At 31.5% G+C, this 17,406-nt stretch overlaps 2 protein-coding genes across 2 annotated transcripts; one reads left to right on the forward strand and one right to left on the reverse strand.

Moving 5' to 3' along the window:
* The first annotated feature begins 6,539 nt into the window (after positions 1–6,539).
* Positions 6,540–7,981, forward strand: LOC9308212 (deSI-like protein At4g17486). Its single transcript, XM_002872097.2, has 3 exons — positions 6,540–6,787; positions 7,235–7,522; positions 7,607–7,981. The coding sequence occupies exons 1-3, from the start codon at positions 6,646–6,648 to the stop codon at positions 7,831–7,833; spliced, it is 657 nt and encodes a 218-aa protein (XP_002872143.1). The 5' UTR covers positions 6,540–6,645; the 3' UTR covers positions 7,834–7,981.
* On the reverse strand, positions 7,930–11,610 carry LOC9308213 (cytochrome P450 71B14). Its single transcript, XM_021023229.1, is given in 3 exon segments — positions 7,930–8,657; positions 8,742–9,629; positions 11,413–11,610. Coding segments are annotated over 2 exon segments (1,494 nt in total). The 5' UTR covers positions 9,621–9,629; positions 11,413–11,610; the 3' UTR covers positions 7,930–8,042.
* Between the last annotated feature and the right edge of the window lie 5,796 nt (positions 11,611–17,406).

Consider the following 17,406-nt stretch of genomic DNA (forward strand, 5'->3'; position numbering starts at 1 on the left):
GGTAGACACCCAACAACCGTATAAAATATAGAGTAAAGGAAAAAAAAAAAAAAAAAAAAAAGAGAATATTGAGATCTGTGGGAAGATTTTGTTTCATAGTCACAAGAAAAAGGAATTAATATTATAATTTAAAGTTGGGTTACCTAAAAGTTAGAAAAATCATTCTATTTATTTAAAAGTTGCTAACAAGACATTTAAACAGAACAAAACCGATAGAAAAAAAAAAAAAAAAAGAAGAAGAAGATAGTTGCTGTGTAGGATGATTGTGACACTAAAAGCAAAGAGTACTAGAAGAAAATTGAAACACAATATCAAATACATTTCTTGGCCTAAGTAGACAGTACAAAAAAAAGCATGAAACGTTAAATAAAGCATCCAATGGGTTCTCTTTGTTAGACCCAAAATTGGTGTACACTAGACAACGAAAGAGATTATTATAAGGTAAATCACATTATTCCATATGTAAGAAGACATTAAAAGAAAAAACTTGTCATAATATTAAAAGACGAATGGTCGAAGATAATTTGTTCTGGTCGAAATATTCACTAAACAACCGAGAACTTCTCTCGACTAACCGACTAACCAATCGAATCAAGAACAAAGTAAGATCGTAAGCAGAAACCGAAGTAAACTATGAATCTGTGTTCTGATTGACCCGAATATTCAACCTTACTCCTTAATTACCAGATTTACCCTGAGAATTCACTATGATCTTGGAGAGTTGTACAAGAGCATTAAATACAAAATCATCGTCATTTATCGACCTCAATCTCGGCTCTTGAAACATAGAAGATTGTTTTAACAAACTCTCACAAGTGAGAACACACACACACGCACATCTCTCTACTCTCCCTTAACCACCATGATATTGAGCTTGGTTTCGCTCTAGAGCTAAACCTAGTCCGTTTAAACAAAATTTATCTTACAGATTTGAATCAAATAAAGCTCTGCCATATATTTTTTTTTCACCAGTAAACATTTAATCGAAGAAAGATATGCTTGTTTATATCCATAAAGAAGAAACAAATCTTTAGATACTGAACCAAAAGTGACACAGTTCCATTAATAAATCCAAGAACAAAGTTAGACAATCACACATGGTGCCATGCAGACCATGCATGTAATGTAATCAACCTGATGAACCTTCAAATTATCTTCATCTTCTTGTATATTACAATTTGGCCCCAAAATATTTCCTACAAACTCAAATTATGAAATATGATTTATTGTTGGTTATCTAAGTAGAGCAAAATGACTCCCTTTTCTTGGGTAACAAGGCCCATAGCTGAAAATGACTAAGCCGAAAACGACATTCTCCGACAGTTTTGAAGGTCCAGTAAAGGATGGTCCAATGGATTCTTAAATCACTTTTTTTTTTTTTTGGGCAAAAGATTCTTAAATCACTAAATTCCAATTTTTTCAGAGGGATAAATTTGCAGATTTTTGGAGTTGCCGGTAAAATCACGTAATGCAGCTCAATTGTTCATTGTTAGTGGGATATGACCGTTGTAGACCCTTCATTTACATATCAAAGTAAGATATAATTTTTTTGGATGATTTGTTATATTTAATGGAGATAATGGTTTGCTCATTATAAATTAAATTAAGGTGTATTATATTTTACATGTTTCGTCTAACTTAAACTCGTAACATAATTGTTTATGTTAGTGTTGTTGTTATATGAATAATGAATTTAAACTCGAATATTTCATTTCACTATTAAAAAACTGTCAGTCCTTTGTATAGTTGTGTGAGTACGTATAGACGCATGTCGTCGAAGATATCATATGTTTTGTCTGTTCAAATAACTTTGAGAGAACCATCCGATTTTTGGAAAGTAAACGGCTAAACACAACATGCACCATAATTAATTAAGGTCCACCCACAACAAAAAAAATTGGTACTCTAGAAAACTACAAATAGTGTGATGACCAAGACTTAATTAAAATCAATATATGGATCTCTTGAAAAATTATGGACTAAGAGAGTTTTTGGAGATTCTATTTGGAAGAAAAGATAATTAATCATATGTTATTTACTTGTCCGATCCCTATATCAAAAAAAAAAAGTGCTCTGCCTTGCTTTAGAGGAACCACAATTTCTACTAATAATATCGATATATATCGGGATCTTTCTAATTCATTTGGATCCTGATTATCCAATTCATTTGGTTATTCATAAATGAGTTTCATTTTCATGAGGTCCACGGTCCACCGAACAACGTTATCGAAAAGACTAAGGAAGTTGCAAATAGAAGCGATCGGCCCATAACGCCGTCGTCACTTTGACCTCCTTTCATTTATGAGTCTCTGACTATATTGCCCGTCATAACCAAATAAAAAATTATTTTAAAATAATGATAATTGATAAACATGGTAATTGACAAAATAATCACTTGAATATAATACTAGTAACTTATATTATCATCACGAGAAGTTGTATATAATAATTACGTACACAACTTGTTGGTCTCCAAAGTCGTTCTACAAATGGCCATTGCTAATTAATTGTCGAAGTCATTAAATAGACAAAGTTTGTTTTTTTGTTGACCTTTTAAAAGCCAACTTTAATTTTTTTTTAAACACTAATATGTTTAGAAGAATGATGAAAGTATACCAATTTAATAGGTTTTCTTCTGAGTCTAATGGTCATTCCACTAATATATTAAAAAATCTTTAAAAGACGGCTAAAACATTTTTGAAGGGTTTATTAAAAAAAAAAAGACATTTGTGAAGAGTCCATTATAATTTCTAACCCTTATTGAAAGTCCGTTAATGATAATATTTTTGGTCCATTATCTTACATGAAATCTTATGCCTTTTCTTCATAATTTACGTAAAATATCAATACAATAATAACTTTAAGAATCTCTCTATGCCTGACACATCAGCATTTTGGGCTCTTCTCATGTTGACACCTCATTAAAATCATCGTCTAATGAAAACATTTCGATTAATACAACTCAACATGTTTCAGCCTATAAATAATTCTCTTTATGCTATGTCATTATATTTCAATTTGTTGGGCTTTATTGTTTGGAGAGAAGTGGGCTTAAAGAACCATAGCTGAAACAAGATGTAATAATTTTCTTTTCTCCTATTAGGCGCGTGAGGATATATAAGTCTACCGAAAACAGTGCTGCAACGGTAGTAGAGGCAGAAGCTGCAGAGGTTGAAATCAATGAAGAGGTTGTGAGTACATTGCAGGAAGCTTTTATTCTCCAATTAAATCGAGATTAAAAAGGTTTTGATTTTTAAACGATAAAAATTTTTGATATTTTTTTTACGACTAAACAGTTTGATTCTAATTATGATTATAAATTTGGTTGAAAGATCATAATAACAATGGTTCATGAAGAATTTTGAGATAGGGTTACCAATGTCAGAAAGCATAACTTGATTTTAAGGTGATTTTTGATTGAATTTAAATTTGCTTAGATCTTCCACTTTGTTTTTGTGAATCCAGTCAAGCTGGAGATTTGATTTGACGATTTTGTCGACAACTTGATTGAGATGGAAGTTCAGTTGCAAGGAAGAAATAGTTTGTGTGGGTAGTTATCTATTTCTTTTAAATGGTGGTTTGATGCTTATATTATCTTGAAATCTTCAAATGTGTTTGTCTTTCTACTTCGATTGATTTGATCAAATTAGGTGATGGATCCATCAATTTTACCCTTGTTTAGTAGCTTACCAATGTTTTTATAATTCGTTATATTTATATTTTCGTAAGGTTTTCTGACTCACTGATCTTTAAAATTTCATATTTCTTATGACACATGCATAAGAGGATCAGGAAGTTAATAACTTCAACACAGCCAAAAATCTTCAAATCTCGAGCAGCAAAAGTTTCTCAAATTCACGCAATGAATATGAGAATGAAACTAGAGAAACCAAATCCTCAACAGAATCCGTCGCTTTATTAGAAGCTGGAGAAGGTCATGACTGAGAGCTCGAGTACATAACCAAGTTCATAGTCTCTGGCCAACTGATGATAAAAGAATTCTCCTTGGGGATGGCTACTGATATTACCTCTGAGCTTTTTCGATGAAATTGAAGGTAAGAGAGATGTCCAGAGTAAGATTGAGAGAAAAACACTGGTCGACTTTGTGCTTATCAAATGCGAGCAAATGTTCATGGGAAGCTATAGAGGATTGTTGGGGAGAGAAGTCATTTTTCTTGAAAGAAGAGAGATTTTGACAGAAGAAGTGAATAAAGAGGTTCAAGGATTGAAGAAACCATGGTCCCAAGAGTTCGCTCATTACACACTTGCATCGAATTGGAATTAGATTTGAGAAAAACTTTTCAATCCCCAAAAATTCTATGTATAAGAAAAACACACATTTCAATTTTCTAGCTGAGATTGAACCTTAGGCTCGCCGAAGAAGAAGAAAACGATCAACGTTGTGACGGTGGATTGAAATTCATTGTTGTGGAGGTTCTCGGTTCTTTTTTTTTCAATCTCTCGCTATCTCTCTTTCTTAATGAAGAGAAGAAGGATGTTCCAGTGGATTCAGAGGTTTGACTTTACTAAGCCAAACCGATATGGGCCATTCAAATCCAACATAAACCTTGGGCCATTCGAAACCCATCACTTCTCAGTCATTAACGCCTGCAACAAGCATAAAAGCGACACACAAAGTGTGTGTTCTAAGCAGTAAATGGTTTTGGTAGTCAGAAATTTAAACAAATTATATAATTAACCTCTTCATATGTATGTATTAAATTATTAATAAAAAAAACCCCTTTTTTTTTACAACTGATTTTATTAAATAACTGAAATGAGATTTACATAAGGTAAATCGGAGCCTATAACATCATATCAAAAGCCCAATTATAAACCCAAAACAGAAGTGTCAATGGAAAAACAAAGGTTAAAAACTCAACATTAGTGGATTAGATGCAATAACTGCAAATTAGATTTCTTATTGATTGAGAACATAAAATAATGTAGGATATCTAAAGAAAAGAATCTAACAGAGGTTGGGCAATTTTGAACACAATCGGCTCATGCGAGATACAGAGTGTATCTCACGGTAGCGAGAAAGATCAAATTTTCATTTGTGTTCATGATTAACTAATCTCATAAACATGTAGACATGTAGTGGAAGTAGAGTGGATAAAACACAATTAAGCAACTTCTTGAAAAAACGTTTTTAAAAAAGCCCCGCGGCATAGCGCGGGTTTCGCCCTAGTATTATTAATGAAAGTATTGAACAGTGATCGTAATCATATTTAAAGATAAATTCATACCTAACAACACAATAAAAGTATTTGATAATTGCGAATCCGTGAATTATGTTTGTTATTCGTAAAAGAGATTTGAACTAATGTATATACATATATACACATAAAACAAAGAATCAGTCTATAATTATCAAGTACGTCAGCGTAATTTTTTTCTTTTTTTGTTTGGTCAAAGATTATAAAACGTAATTATGTTGCCAACTTCACGCCCAAACAGCTAGTCATCGTTTTGCTTAGAACGTACACAAAGACACACAACTCCTGAGACATGGCTCGTGGCTTTGTCTAATTTACCTATTTATTTAATCTAATTTACCTATTTTACCCTGCTTTTCCTCATTTTATTACAAAATCAACCACCCACTTCCACGAGTGATTCTTTGCGTCCATTGAACCGGTTTATCTAATAACATACAAGGGGCTGATTCATTCCATAGCTTTCACAACCAAATTATTCACATACTAGTTATTTAAGATGTTTCTTCACAAACAATTATAAATATAATGAAAATGTAGAGAATAATGCAACAGTTCAAATATTAGTTTCTAAATACATATAACATATATCAATGTTAAATAAATTCTATATACATTAACCGGACGTTCAGACAAAATTTAGCGTTTTAGCCATTAATAAGAAACAAAAGTTTTTTTTTTTAATCTTTTAATATTTGATTAATCAGAAATAATATAATGTTTCATTTTTTTTTTATTTTTTTGGTCAACTATTTAATTTGACATTTACTTTTACTCTTTTTAGTATATATTTTTGTCTTTTTAATTTTTTTCATATTGGAACAAAAATATTATTTTTACATCTATTCCACTTATCTAGATAATTAGAATAATCATACATCTAGGCTAAAATCGATTTGGATGAAACTAAAACGTTCATATAATTTTAATCATCTAAACGACAGATTTTTAGAATACGGTATATGATTAACGACCGAATTTTGGAACACGGTATATGATTAACTAAAATTCTCAGGATGTCAAAAAATATTTATGTCCATTTTATTGTTGTTGTTGGAATGTTAAACTATGTGCACTTTGCTACAAACTATTACATTGTCAATATTATAAAAAAAAGAAGAAAACTATTACATTGTCAAAGTTGATTCCCCTAGAAAGAGAGAAAGCATACTGTTCTCAGCTCTCCATTAGTCCTCGTTGGCGTCGTTGACGTCAAAAACTCCAATTAATAATATTGGGGCAAAACGTAAAACAACGTAAATTATAAGGACTAAAAAATAATTTTAAAAAAGAAAGAAGAATGACAGAAAGCAGAACCCCAAAAAGAATGTAACTTTAAAGAAAGAAGGAAACATCATCAGAAGCTTCTCTCTCAGATTGACAGAAGAACAAGATTCGAAGCTCCTCTTTCTTCTGTTAAAGAAAGATGTTGTGTAGAATGGTGGTGGTGACTGGCCGGAAAAAGAAACCCGGTTCGGTTCCGGTTTATCTGAATGTATACGATCTCACACCCATCAATGGTTATGCTTACTGGTTGGGACTTGGGATCTATCACTCTGGTGTTGAAGGTATATCTTATCTCTCCCATATTTCTGAAGTTTCTTGGAAAATTATTTGTGGGTTTTGGTTAAAGCTTAAAACTTTTGAATTGGGGATTGAAAATTTCTCATCTTTGAGTGGAAAATTTGGTTAATATGATTCTGTTTTAGCTTGAAGTAAGAGACTTTTTTAGTTTGTTGGTTTGTTTTGTTTGTTTGTAGAAATTGAAATAGACTGGTTTCGTTTTCAATAGATTCCAAAACTGGAAACTTTTTTTGACCCATTTTTGGATTTAACTCTTTTGGTTTTCTATGAGTAATAATAATTATAATCAGAACCTGGTTTTATGTGACTTTTAAATTGAATTGTATATTATCTTATTAGATAATAGATATGTATGTCCAAAAATGAAGTATGTTTAATATTGAGATCTAGTTGTTGTTTTTGATATTGTGTTATCAATGTTTTTGGTTTAGTTCATGGGGTTGAATATGGTTTCGGAGCTCACGAGCATTCGACGACGGGGATTTTTGAGGTGGAACCGAAGCAATGTCCGGGTTTTACATTCAGGAAGTGTATATTGATTGGAAGAACTGATTTGGATCCTGAAAACGTTCGTGCTTTTATGGAGAAACTTGCTGAAGAATATAGTGGAAATACTTACCATTTGATCACTAAGAATTGCAATCACTTCTGCAATGATGTTTGTGTGCAACTGACTCGAAGATCGATCCCTAGTTGGGTTAACCGTCTTGCTCGCTTCGGTAAGAAGCTACAAAACAGAACATTGGCTTTTACTCTGTTTTAGTAAAAGCTCAGAAGTTTAGGTTTGTTTTTTTTCCCTTTAGGTTTGTTTTGCAACTGTGTTCTGCCGGCGGAGCTGAATGAGACAAAGGTGAGGCAGGTGAAATCAAAGGAAGAGAAGATTCCGGAAGCAGAGAAGAAGAAACTTCGGAGTAGATCAAGTAGATTTCCACCTGACCCTTCACTTTCTTCATCGGGTTCTTTAAACCGAAGCAGAAGAGGGGAAAGGAGAAGACAATGTCTTCCTCCATCACCAACTGTGAGTGTTTAGCTCTAGTCCTAGTAAAATTATACCCGCCTTTTTGTTTCGCAATTTGATTCGGTAGTCATTGTCCCAAGAAGTTGTGTTTAAGCTACAAGATATGGATTGGACAAATATTTTCTTGATGGTAGTAGTGGTATAAGATCTTCACATCACATGTTTTTGAACTATAAAATTATAAAGTGAAGTGAAGTCCAAAAGAGGAAAGTGAACTGAAGTCAAGTCCATTGCGTAAGGACCGGGATTAGTTGAAGTGGGACTTTCTTAGGACAAACAAGCCCATATGATTCTTCAAGATCAACGTCTTCTACGTTCATTCCTTCCGGAAGCTTCCAATCGAATCGGTAAAGAAGATTGATAAGAATCAAGTGTACCAAAGCCATACCCATTCCCATACCAGGGCACATTCTTCTTCCACTACCAAATGGCAACAACTCAAAGTCTAGACCTTTGTAGTCAATCTCGCTATCCATAAACCTCTCGGGGATGAAAGCTTCTGGATCTTTCCAAACGTTTGAATTCCTCTGAAGAGCCCATACGTTGACATAAATCCATGTTTTCTTTGGAATGTCATAGCCTCCAATCTCTATATCTTTTGAAGCCTCTCTTGGAATCAGAAGTGGCACAAGTGGGTTTATCCTTAATGTTTCTTTAATCACCATTTTCAAATACTCAAGTCGTTCTATATCTTCTTCTGCGATATCATCTTTGTTTTTGATCACTTCTCTCACCTCGGCTTGCGCTTTCCTCAGAATTCTTGGGTTTTTAATCAAATGTGTCATCACCCATGTCACAGTGTGGCCAGAAGTGTCCACTCCAGCAATAAGAACGTTCTGCAATAATCAACGACACAAAAATTAAACACTATGCAATATGTGAAGAATTAAATTATGGATTAAGAGGCTCCCATTACTTACCAGAAGAATTCCTTTAGTGTGGTTTCGTGTAAGTTGAAACTCTCCAAGTCCCATCTCTCCCCTTTCCATCTTGAGGAGCAAGTCAATGATGTCATCTTTAATATTAGCATCTTCCAGGTGACGCTTTATAGATTCATCGAAAAACGAATCCATTGACTTAAAAACCTTCTCGCATTTGCTATGTAACCCTGTGATCCTATCAATGATTTTTCCAATAATCGGGAAGTAATCCGCTGCTGCGAAACTCCCCAGCACCTCCATGGTCCCTTGAATAACTTCCTCATAAGTATTCGCAAGTTTGCTCCCTTCGAGATTTATGCCAAATCCAACTCTACATATCACACTCCCAGAGAGTTACACTAACTTTTGTTTCATATTAACTGGTTGCTCCAATGAAGCAGATTGTTTGATGAAATCGACGAATGAGGCAACTTCTTCTTGTCTTACATTTTGAAACGATTTTACCCTTTTCGCAGTGTAGAGTTCAAGGACCGTCATCTTTCGTACTTCCCTCCAATATTTGCTATAGGGAGAAAAGGCGAGATCATTTAGATTGTATGTAACTCTTGCAGGATAAGTCATATAAGGCCGCGAACAACAATCTACGTCGAACGTTTTTAAGACATCCTTCACTGTCTCTGGAGTTGATGCCACAACAGCAGACACATTTCCAAACTTTAAGGACATTAAAGATCCATACTTTTCAGATAATTTGAATAGCGAACGCTGAGGTTTGGATCCCAATTGGTGCAAGTTTCCAATTATAGGAAGTCTTGGTGGTCCAGGAGGTAGATTCTTCTTTGTCTTTCTCGTGTTCTTTGCAATGAGTATAAATGCAAAGAAAAAGGATGCACTAACGATAATAAACCACCAATTCATTTTGTCTCCCTACGGGTACAAAGAAAAAGAAGAGAGTATATAAACTTAATTAGTTTTTGACTGGGGGATTATTGTCTAAAATGCCATTTTTTAGGAAAAACTTACGAAAATGCCATTTTTTGAATAGTTTACGGATTTTGCCCTTTTTTAACACTTAAAAATGTACGTATTTTGTGATTTTTTTGCAAAAATACGTACTTTATACCAAATACTAAACCCTAAGAACAAATGGAACCGACTAAACCCAAACATAACGAGTGAAACGCATGTTAAATCATATTTTTGGAACCTGAAAAATGACAAAATCTACAAACTATTCAAAAAATGGCAAAATCCACAAATGCCACTATAAAAAAGGGCAAAATCCGTAATTAATTCTTTGACTGGCTCAAAAAAAAAAAAAGAAAAAAAAAAAGTTCTTAAAGCATTTGACCTATTGGAGCTATCTACTTAATTATTTCCAGGTTTGCAAACCTATATAGTCTGAGAAAATTTATACTTTGTTTATTGACAAAGTTTATAGTGTTTACTATTTTGAATTGTCTACTTTTTTTTTTTTTTTTTTTTGTATTGTTTACCTTATATTACGTAAAATCAATAATTCAACCTAATATTTCGCTTTTAGTATTGTTGTTGGGAATAAAAATTTCACTAAAACAAACTATGAACCATATTTCCATTATTGATAGATTAATGTAATTTTTAGTTTCGCATAATATTTAGATTTTAGAGTATTCATTTATCAATTAAAAAAAAAAAAGAGAATATGCACAAAATAGCCAAATTTTTGAAGATAATTAAAAAAATAGTCATGAGCTACAGTAACTTGTATGTATGATGTCGGAAAGCACGTGTAATTACATACATGTCCTTTATTAACATGCTTTTCTCTCGAATTACATGTGATAGAATAATATATCTCTTTTTATCATATTATTTTCCGGTATTACACGTTATTTATAAAGAGCACATGTTATTTTTTGAAAAAACACTCTATTCAGTTTAATATCTTTCTCTATCATGTTATTTTGTAGTAATACACGTTTTTTATTATGATCACATGTGATTTCTTAAAAAAAAAAGATTCTTATTTTATAGTAATTCACGGTTTTTATTAAGATCACATGTTATTTCTTTGAAAAAACACTCTATTCAGTTTAATATCTTTCTCTATCGTGTTATTTTGTAGTAATACACGTTTTTTATTATGATCACATGTGATTTCTTTCAAAAACGATTCTTATTTTCTAGTAATTCACGGTTTTTATTAAGATCACATGTTATTTCTTTATAAAAAGATTCTATTCAAGTTTAATTTTTCCGTAACAATGTTTTTTCTTAAAAATTCATTACGTTTTTTTAAATAGCATGTCTTTTAGTTAAATATAACATGTGAAATTTAGATCTTACGTGTTATTTTGAAAAATATCACGAAATAATGTCGCCTACTGTAGATCTCAAAACAAACGAAAGATGATTTTGTTATTTCACATCCTCAGACAAGGTGGGTCCATGCTGTTTTCCGACAGAAAATTTTCTTTCTGGTAGTTTCTTAATTTATGTGTCCAATTTGGCTATCTACTAATATTATCCTAAAAAAAAAAAAGGCAAATCTAAAAGAAAGAAGAGTCATCGATCACTCTGTAAGCCAAGACAAGAACACTTTTTTTTTTCTTTTGATAAAGTAGACAAGAATACATTCCTAAATTGAATGATTAGAGAAAATATTAACTAATAACTAAAAATAAATTGTAAGAGATCTAGAGAGAAAGAGAGAGATCCGTAAATTTACCTTAAACTTTTAAAATTTGTGGCGAAAGAGTTTGCACTGCGGGAGGGAGAGAGAGAGAGGTAGAGAAGAAATGACTTATTATTGATTGTATTCTTTTTTGGGATTGTGAGAATTAAGAAGAGACGTAGAATTAAGAAGAGATGTGGCTGCGTGGACTGGTTCCATGTATGTGACTGCGTGGAATGCTTTGAAGAATGAAGATAAGTTCACTTTTGTAATGAAGCCAAAAATATCTATTGAAATATATGTCCACAAAAATCTTTTAAGACTTTTTTTAAAGATAAGATTGTAACATTACTTTTGTACGTCCTTTTTTCTAATAGGTTAGTGCAAAGCAACGAAATAGTTGAAATATCATAATTTCAAACCAGATACATTGAACCCACAGAGATTTACGATATTTCATGTTTAAACATCTACTTGGTGGAAAGGATTGTGATGATCTCTCTTACAGGCCAAAGAACTAATAAAGAGAAAAATAAGAATTAGTATCTAGTGAATACCACTATATATAACAGGCTAACAGCTCATAGTTGTATTAAAGGAATCTATGGGTTGTGGTTTTACAAATATCACTGATCTGCTTAATAGCTGAATAAAAACTATTTACAGATATAATCACAGAATCGTTTTACTGAGATAAATTTTGAGTTGACATACAATTAGACATAGATGATATATACAGAACGAGGGAAGTAAAAAAAAAAAAAAAAAATGGGTTTGGTTTTTATTTTCGGCCTATTGGGCTTTAGTCCAAAATCTGGAAGTATAGTTGTGGCAAAAAAAAAAAAAAAAAAAAAAAGTTGTGGCAAATATTAATGGAGGCCGCATAAAAATTTGAAATTTTCAAAAGATAACATCAAATTTAGGAAAAACGTTGGGTACATATGGTGAAAAGAGTTTAAAACTATACATTACGATACGTACCATATCTAACGCGAGAAAAACGAGAGGAGGCATGGCGAAAAACCAAACCTAAGAACATAGTTTGGATAGATAAGCAAGTTCGAAATCAACTTTCATCAATTTAAGCTAGCGGAGATAGACGCTACAACAAGGGTTTTCAAATCTGGTTCGAATCGAGAAGTTAAGTTTCAAAGCATTTTGAGTTTTTGTATCTAAGTTTTTTTGAAACAAAAGTTGCATTTGTTGAAAAAACGATATCTTTTTAATTTAATATTAAATTAAAAAAAATTCAACTTTTTAATATATTTATAATTAAATGTGTGAATAAAACTTTTAAATTTATTGTTATAAATACACATTGTGAATAATTTATTTTTATATAAAAAGGAAATATAAATATAAATATATATATATATATATATATAATATATATATATATATATAAAAAGAAAGATATTAAGACGATTTTGTAGAAGACTTGTTTGGATATATAGTGTATAGGTGTTGTTTGGATCCCGTCTCCAAGGAGTGGTGGTCACCGAACCTTCCTCAATCTTTTTTCTCCAACCCCACCCGACTTTAGAACTGTAACCAACATTCTTCTTGCCGAAGAGCAAATCCAGCTTGTTCTTCTTGCGTCGACGAGAACCTCGGTCATGGACCTTTTTCAACGTCACTTAGTCTATTGACCGTGACTATTGTATCGTCTAACACTTCGTCCATGGATGATTCTTCGACAAACCGTTTTATCACTTGCACCAACTTGCTACCTAGCTTTAGTCTCCAAGCTTTAATGGATTCTTCGTCGAACTACTTTAGCTATTTTTATGTAGCTTTTCCTTTAACTTTTGTTTGCTCCGTTTGTAATCTTAGTATCCTTGTACATTTGGTTATTTTGAACCTTGTTCGGTTGTGATATATAAAATCAAGTATTTTTACACAAAAAGGTATTATTTGGCTATCAAAATAGTAGTATAAATTTTTAAAACTTGGTTGGCTTTTTAATAATTAGACCTGTTTATTTTTAATAAAAAGTTTATTTTAATTTTAAAAAATATTGACAAAATAATTCTAGTTTTATAAATGAACTTATGAATAGTAGGATGAATGAATTCTTTGTGACAACTTAAAACTTAAGAGTTATTACACATTAAATTTGCTATTTCGAAAAATGGGGAAAATTTTGAATATTTATTTTACACAAATTTTATGATTATGTGATATTTAAACAAAACTGCGGCGAGCCCAAGCGACTGTTTTGGTTAATTGTGCTCTGGCATATCCCCGATTCCATATATATTTTACGAATCAATTACGGATTTGCCATTTTTTATTATGGCATTTGTGGATTTTACCATTTTTGAATAGTTTGTGGATTTTGCCTTTTTCAGGCTATAAAAATGTGATTTAACATGAGTTTACCCATTATGTTTGTATTTAGTCGGTTTCATTTGTTCTTAGGATTTAGTATTTGGTATAAAGTATGTATTTTTATTAAAAAAAATCGTAAATACGTACACTTTTAAGTGTTAAAAAATGGTAAATCCATGGCATTTTCAAAAGATTTTGATGAACAAAAGCAAAATCAACAATAATTCCTATATTTTACACATTTAAAGTAATTATTAATATTTTATAAACAAATATTTTTGAAATACTAGAAACGTTTAGAACCTTAGATAAATGAGTCTAATTCAGATTGATGCCCAGTCTTAGATTTATGTATCATGGCATATATCTTACAATAATACATCAGGACAAACATTCGAGTTATCGGATGGTAGACAGAAAAAAAAACTTATCATATCCACATTTAATATGAGCGTAAAATTGGCCCCATGCAATTTTGTTTTTATCGAAATAGATAGGAAGGTAATGCACATGTGGTATTTAACACAAAAATGCAGCGTGTATGAAATGTATATATATATGGCAGAGTCTAAGGAATTATCTACTAAGATTAAAATAAAATAAAATTTAAACGATTTCATTAACATTTTTTAAAAAAAATGTATCATTACAAATATACAGTAAAGATGTATGGGTGTGACTGATAGTATTATATAGAAGAAAAGTTATGAGATGTAAAGAAATTCTTCTGTTATACTTAAATTTCACCAGTCAACTAAATGACAAAAGTAAGATAAAAGCGTATAAAACATACCACTACAAATACATAGTACAACAAATTCTTCTACTTTTTATTTTTCTTTTCTTCTCATTTCTTCTCTTATTTTTCTTCTTTTTTCTTCTTATATGGTACCAGTCACACCCTATGTGTTTTTCAATACAATAAACTAGATAATCACCCATATATTTACGCGAGGTCGTTTTTTGTTTAATTTATGGTGGAGAATCATATTTTAAGAGTAACGGTTACAACTGAAAAAAAATTAAAACACTTTTACTAGAAATAGATAAACCAAAGATTGTGAAGAAAAAAAAAAGTTTCTCCGATATCACACAAGCTAACTTGATCAAATCATTAAAACATGCTAACTTCCCTTTGGTGTAAGATTTTCTTTGCTTTGGAAATAACTATTTAGAATACACACTTGATCAAAGGCACCTTGACAAGCTACATCAACGCAAAAAAAAAACAAAAAAGAGTAATTGGATTTTAGTGAAAAGGAATTTCACCATATAAGTCCATGTTTGGTCGTCTTTCAAACCAGCACCTTCACATGAGATTCTACATTCCTCAACACCATCATTCTCTTCTCCATTATTGCCTTTGACCACTTTCCTCCTTTTTTTTTTTTTTTTTTTTCTATATATGTATTTATGCCTGTAAACGGAGCGGATATCCGGTTTTTTAAAGATATCCGTATCCGCATTATCCGCCAATTTAGTATCCGAATCCGGATCCGGAAATTCCGGATATTCGTTAAAATCCAGATATCCGCGGATATCCGCGAATATCCGGAAATAGTGTTTTAAAATCCTAAATTCATTAAAATCATACAAAAAAAGCTTAAATTTTTTATAAAATAGCTAAAAGTTGATTATATATACAAAACATTACAAAACCAAAGAATTTATTGAAGTAGCAAAAAGTTTAAAAGATTTAAGTGATGTTCTTAAAAAAAAAAGAGACATTAATCAACTTCTTAAATTCTTCTTAGAAATTTATTTTTTATCTTTTTTTATATAATTTATTTATTAACATTAAAAATAAATAAAAACAATTAAAAAGGTTGGGCTTTCATGTTTTTTGGGGCTTTAAATCTTGAAAAATAGAGTCATAAGGCTTTTAAGTTATATATACTAGGTGAGTTCCCATGCTACGCGCGGGCTTATGTTTAGCTATGATGTTTTACAGTATTATCTTTACTTTTTCATTCATTCTAAGAACTTGTAGATTTTTGAAATTATTTTCATATGAAAGTATGAAACTATTAAATTTTATATTGTATAATTAATAAATTTCGTAAAATTCACAAGTCCAAATTATAGATGAAAATAGAGTTCTTAAGTTTGTGAGAGTATTAAGAGAATTCAAAATAAACAAAGGTCATCAATGTGAGATATGTGCTTATCATCATATTGTCAATATTGCCATTCGTCGAAGGATTTGTTTTTTTACTTGTGCACTTTAGTTTGAGGTAAATCAACATCACGAGTTTTCTCTTTCACCAAAATAATTTGAACCTCATCTATAACCAGAAAGAAAAATAATATTATTCATGGGTTGTGTTTCTATTAAACCTTCTGCTAACTTTGTCTCTAAACCCAAGAACTCAGCTTCATGTATGCAAGCCAATTCATGAAACTACTATTTGCCACATAGAACCTACAATCAATCACTTTATTCAATTTAACTACAACAAACATACACACAATTTTGCATTTTGTATGGATAAGAAGTTGTAAGAACAAAAATGAATGACGTTGTGTGCTACCATTGATTCTATTCATGTTTTTCTTTTTTCCTTGTGCATTTTGCTCAGTTAAGTGGTAGAACAATATTAATGTTAGTAAAACATTGTAGATATAAACGATTATAATAACCTTACAAACTCCTTGATAAACTTACCTTTAACTATTTGGTGCATATAAAGGTAGGTATGAGGTGATAGAGTAAAAAAACTGTTTTACCTTTGAGAATGATGGCTTATGAAGAGTTGATGTTTTAAAATGATAGAGGAGAAGTTTAAGGGTCATGATAATATGAAATCTAAGTGGTAAAAGTGTATGATTAATGGAGGGTAAAGCTGAACTTTATATTTTTAAACCCGACCCGGACGGTGAACCGGACTACCTTCTGACTTGCAGAGTCATTAGGTCAACCAGGTTCGACCACGGGTCAATTGATTCAAATTTATTTAATGTATTTAATATTTATAGAGATTATATAGTTTTATAAATATAAAAATAAAATTAATCATACCATGTTTAACAAAATATAAAGTCTAACAATAATAATAGAGTGATTAAAATTTTTGAATCCAACAAAAACCGTTTGAAAAGATCCAAAGAATTAAAAAAGTTCTTAAAATAATTAAATAGTGAATACACTAAAAGACTAAAACTTTATATTTTATTCCAAAAAAACAATATCAAATGAATTTTGTTAACCCATACTCGGCCGGTTCAACCAGTTCACCGGATCGCGGATTAATGGCGGGTTTTTATGGGTTTTTCTGGTTTTAAAATTGGCGGATATTAATACTAAACCCAAACCGGAGAAGTGTCCGGGTCGCGTATTAACCGATCGGACCGAGCGGTTCGTGTCGGACTTGAAAACACCGGTTTCAGCTTTAAATTCTATTTGGACATGTGGCACTCTCTTAAGTGCTGACGTGTCACTCATATGGAGAGAGTTGGTCACCTTTTATATATATGATTTTTTTTTTTGCCGGATATCCGTTATCCGGCCCAAATTTTAGGATTGTTCGTATCCGTATTCGTATCTGGCATATCCGTCATTTTACTATCTGTATCCGTATCCGTTTGGCCGGATATCCATTTTTCGGATCAAAAACCGGATACGGATACGGATATCCGCGGATTACGGATATAAATCTGAGACCTATATGTATTTATACATGTACACATACGTAGAAAGATAAAATTAAAAGATATCTA

Source organism: Arabidopsis lyrata (genome assembly GCF_000004255.2).
Source record: "Arabidopsis lyrata subsp. lyrata unplaced genomic scaffold ARALYscaffold_6, whole genome shotgun sequence".
Taxonomy (NCBI): domain Eukaryota; kingdom Viridiplantae; phylum Streptophyta; class Magnoliopsida; order Brassicales; family Brassicaceae; genus Arabidopsis; species Arabidopsis lyrata.

Excerpts from the sequence above, each read along its gene's own strand:
- LOC9308212 (XM_002872097.2), top strand. The coding sequence starts at position 6,646 with ATGTTGTGTAGAATGGTGGTGGTGACTGGCCGGAAAAAGAAACCCGGT. Across the intron at positions 6,788-7,234 it reads CTATCACTCTGGTGTTGAAG|TTCATGGGGTTGAATATGGT; the intron begins GTATATCTTATC and ends TTTTTGGTTTAG. Across the intron at positions 7,523-7,606 it reads TAACCGTCTTGCTCGCTTCG|GTTTGTTTTGCAACTGTGTT; the intron begins GTAAGAAGCTAC and ends TTTTCCCTTTAG.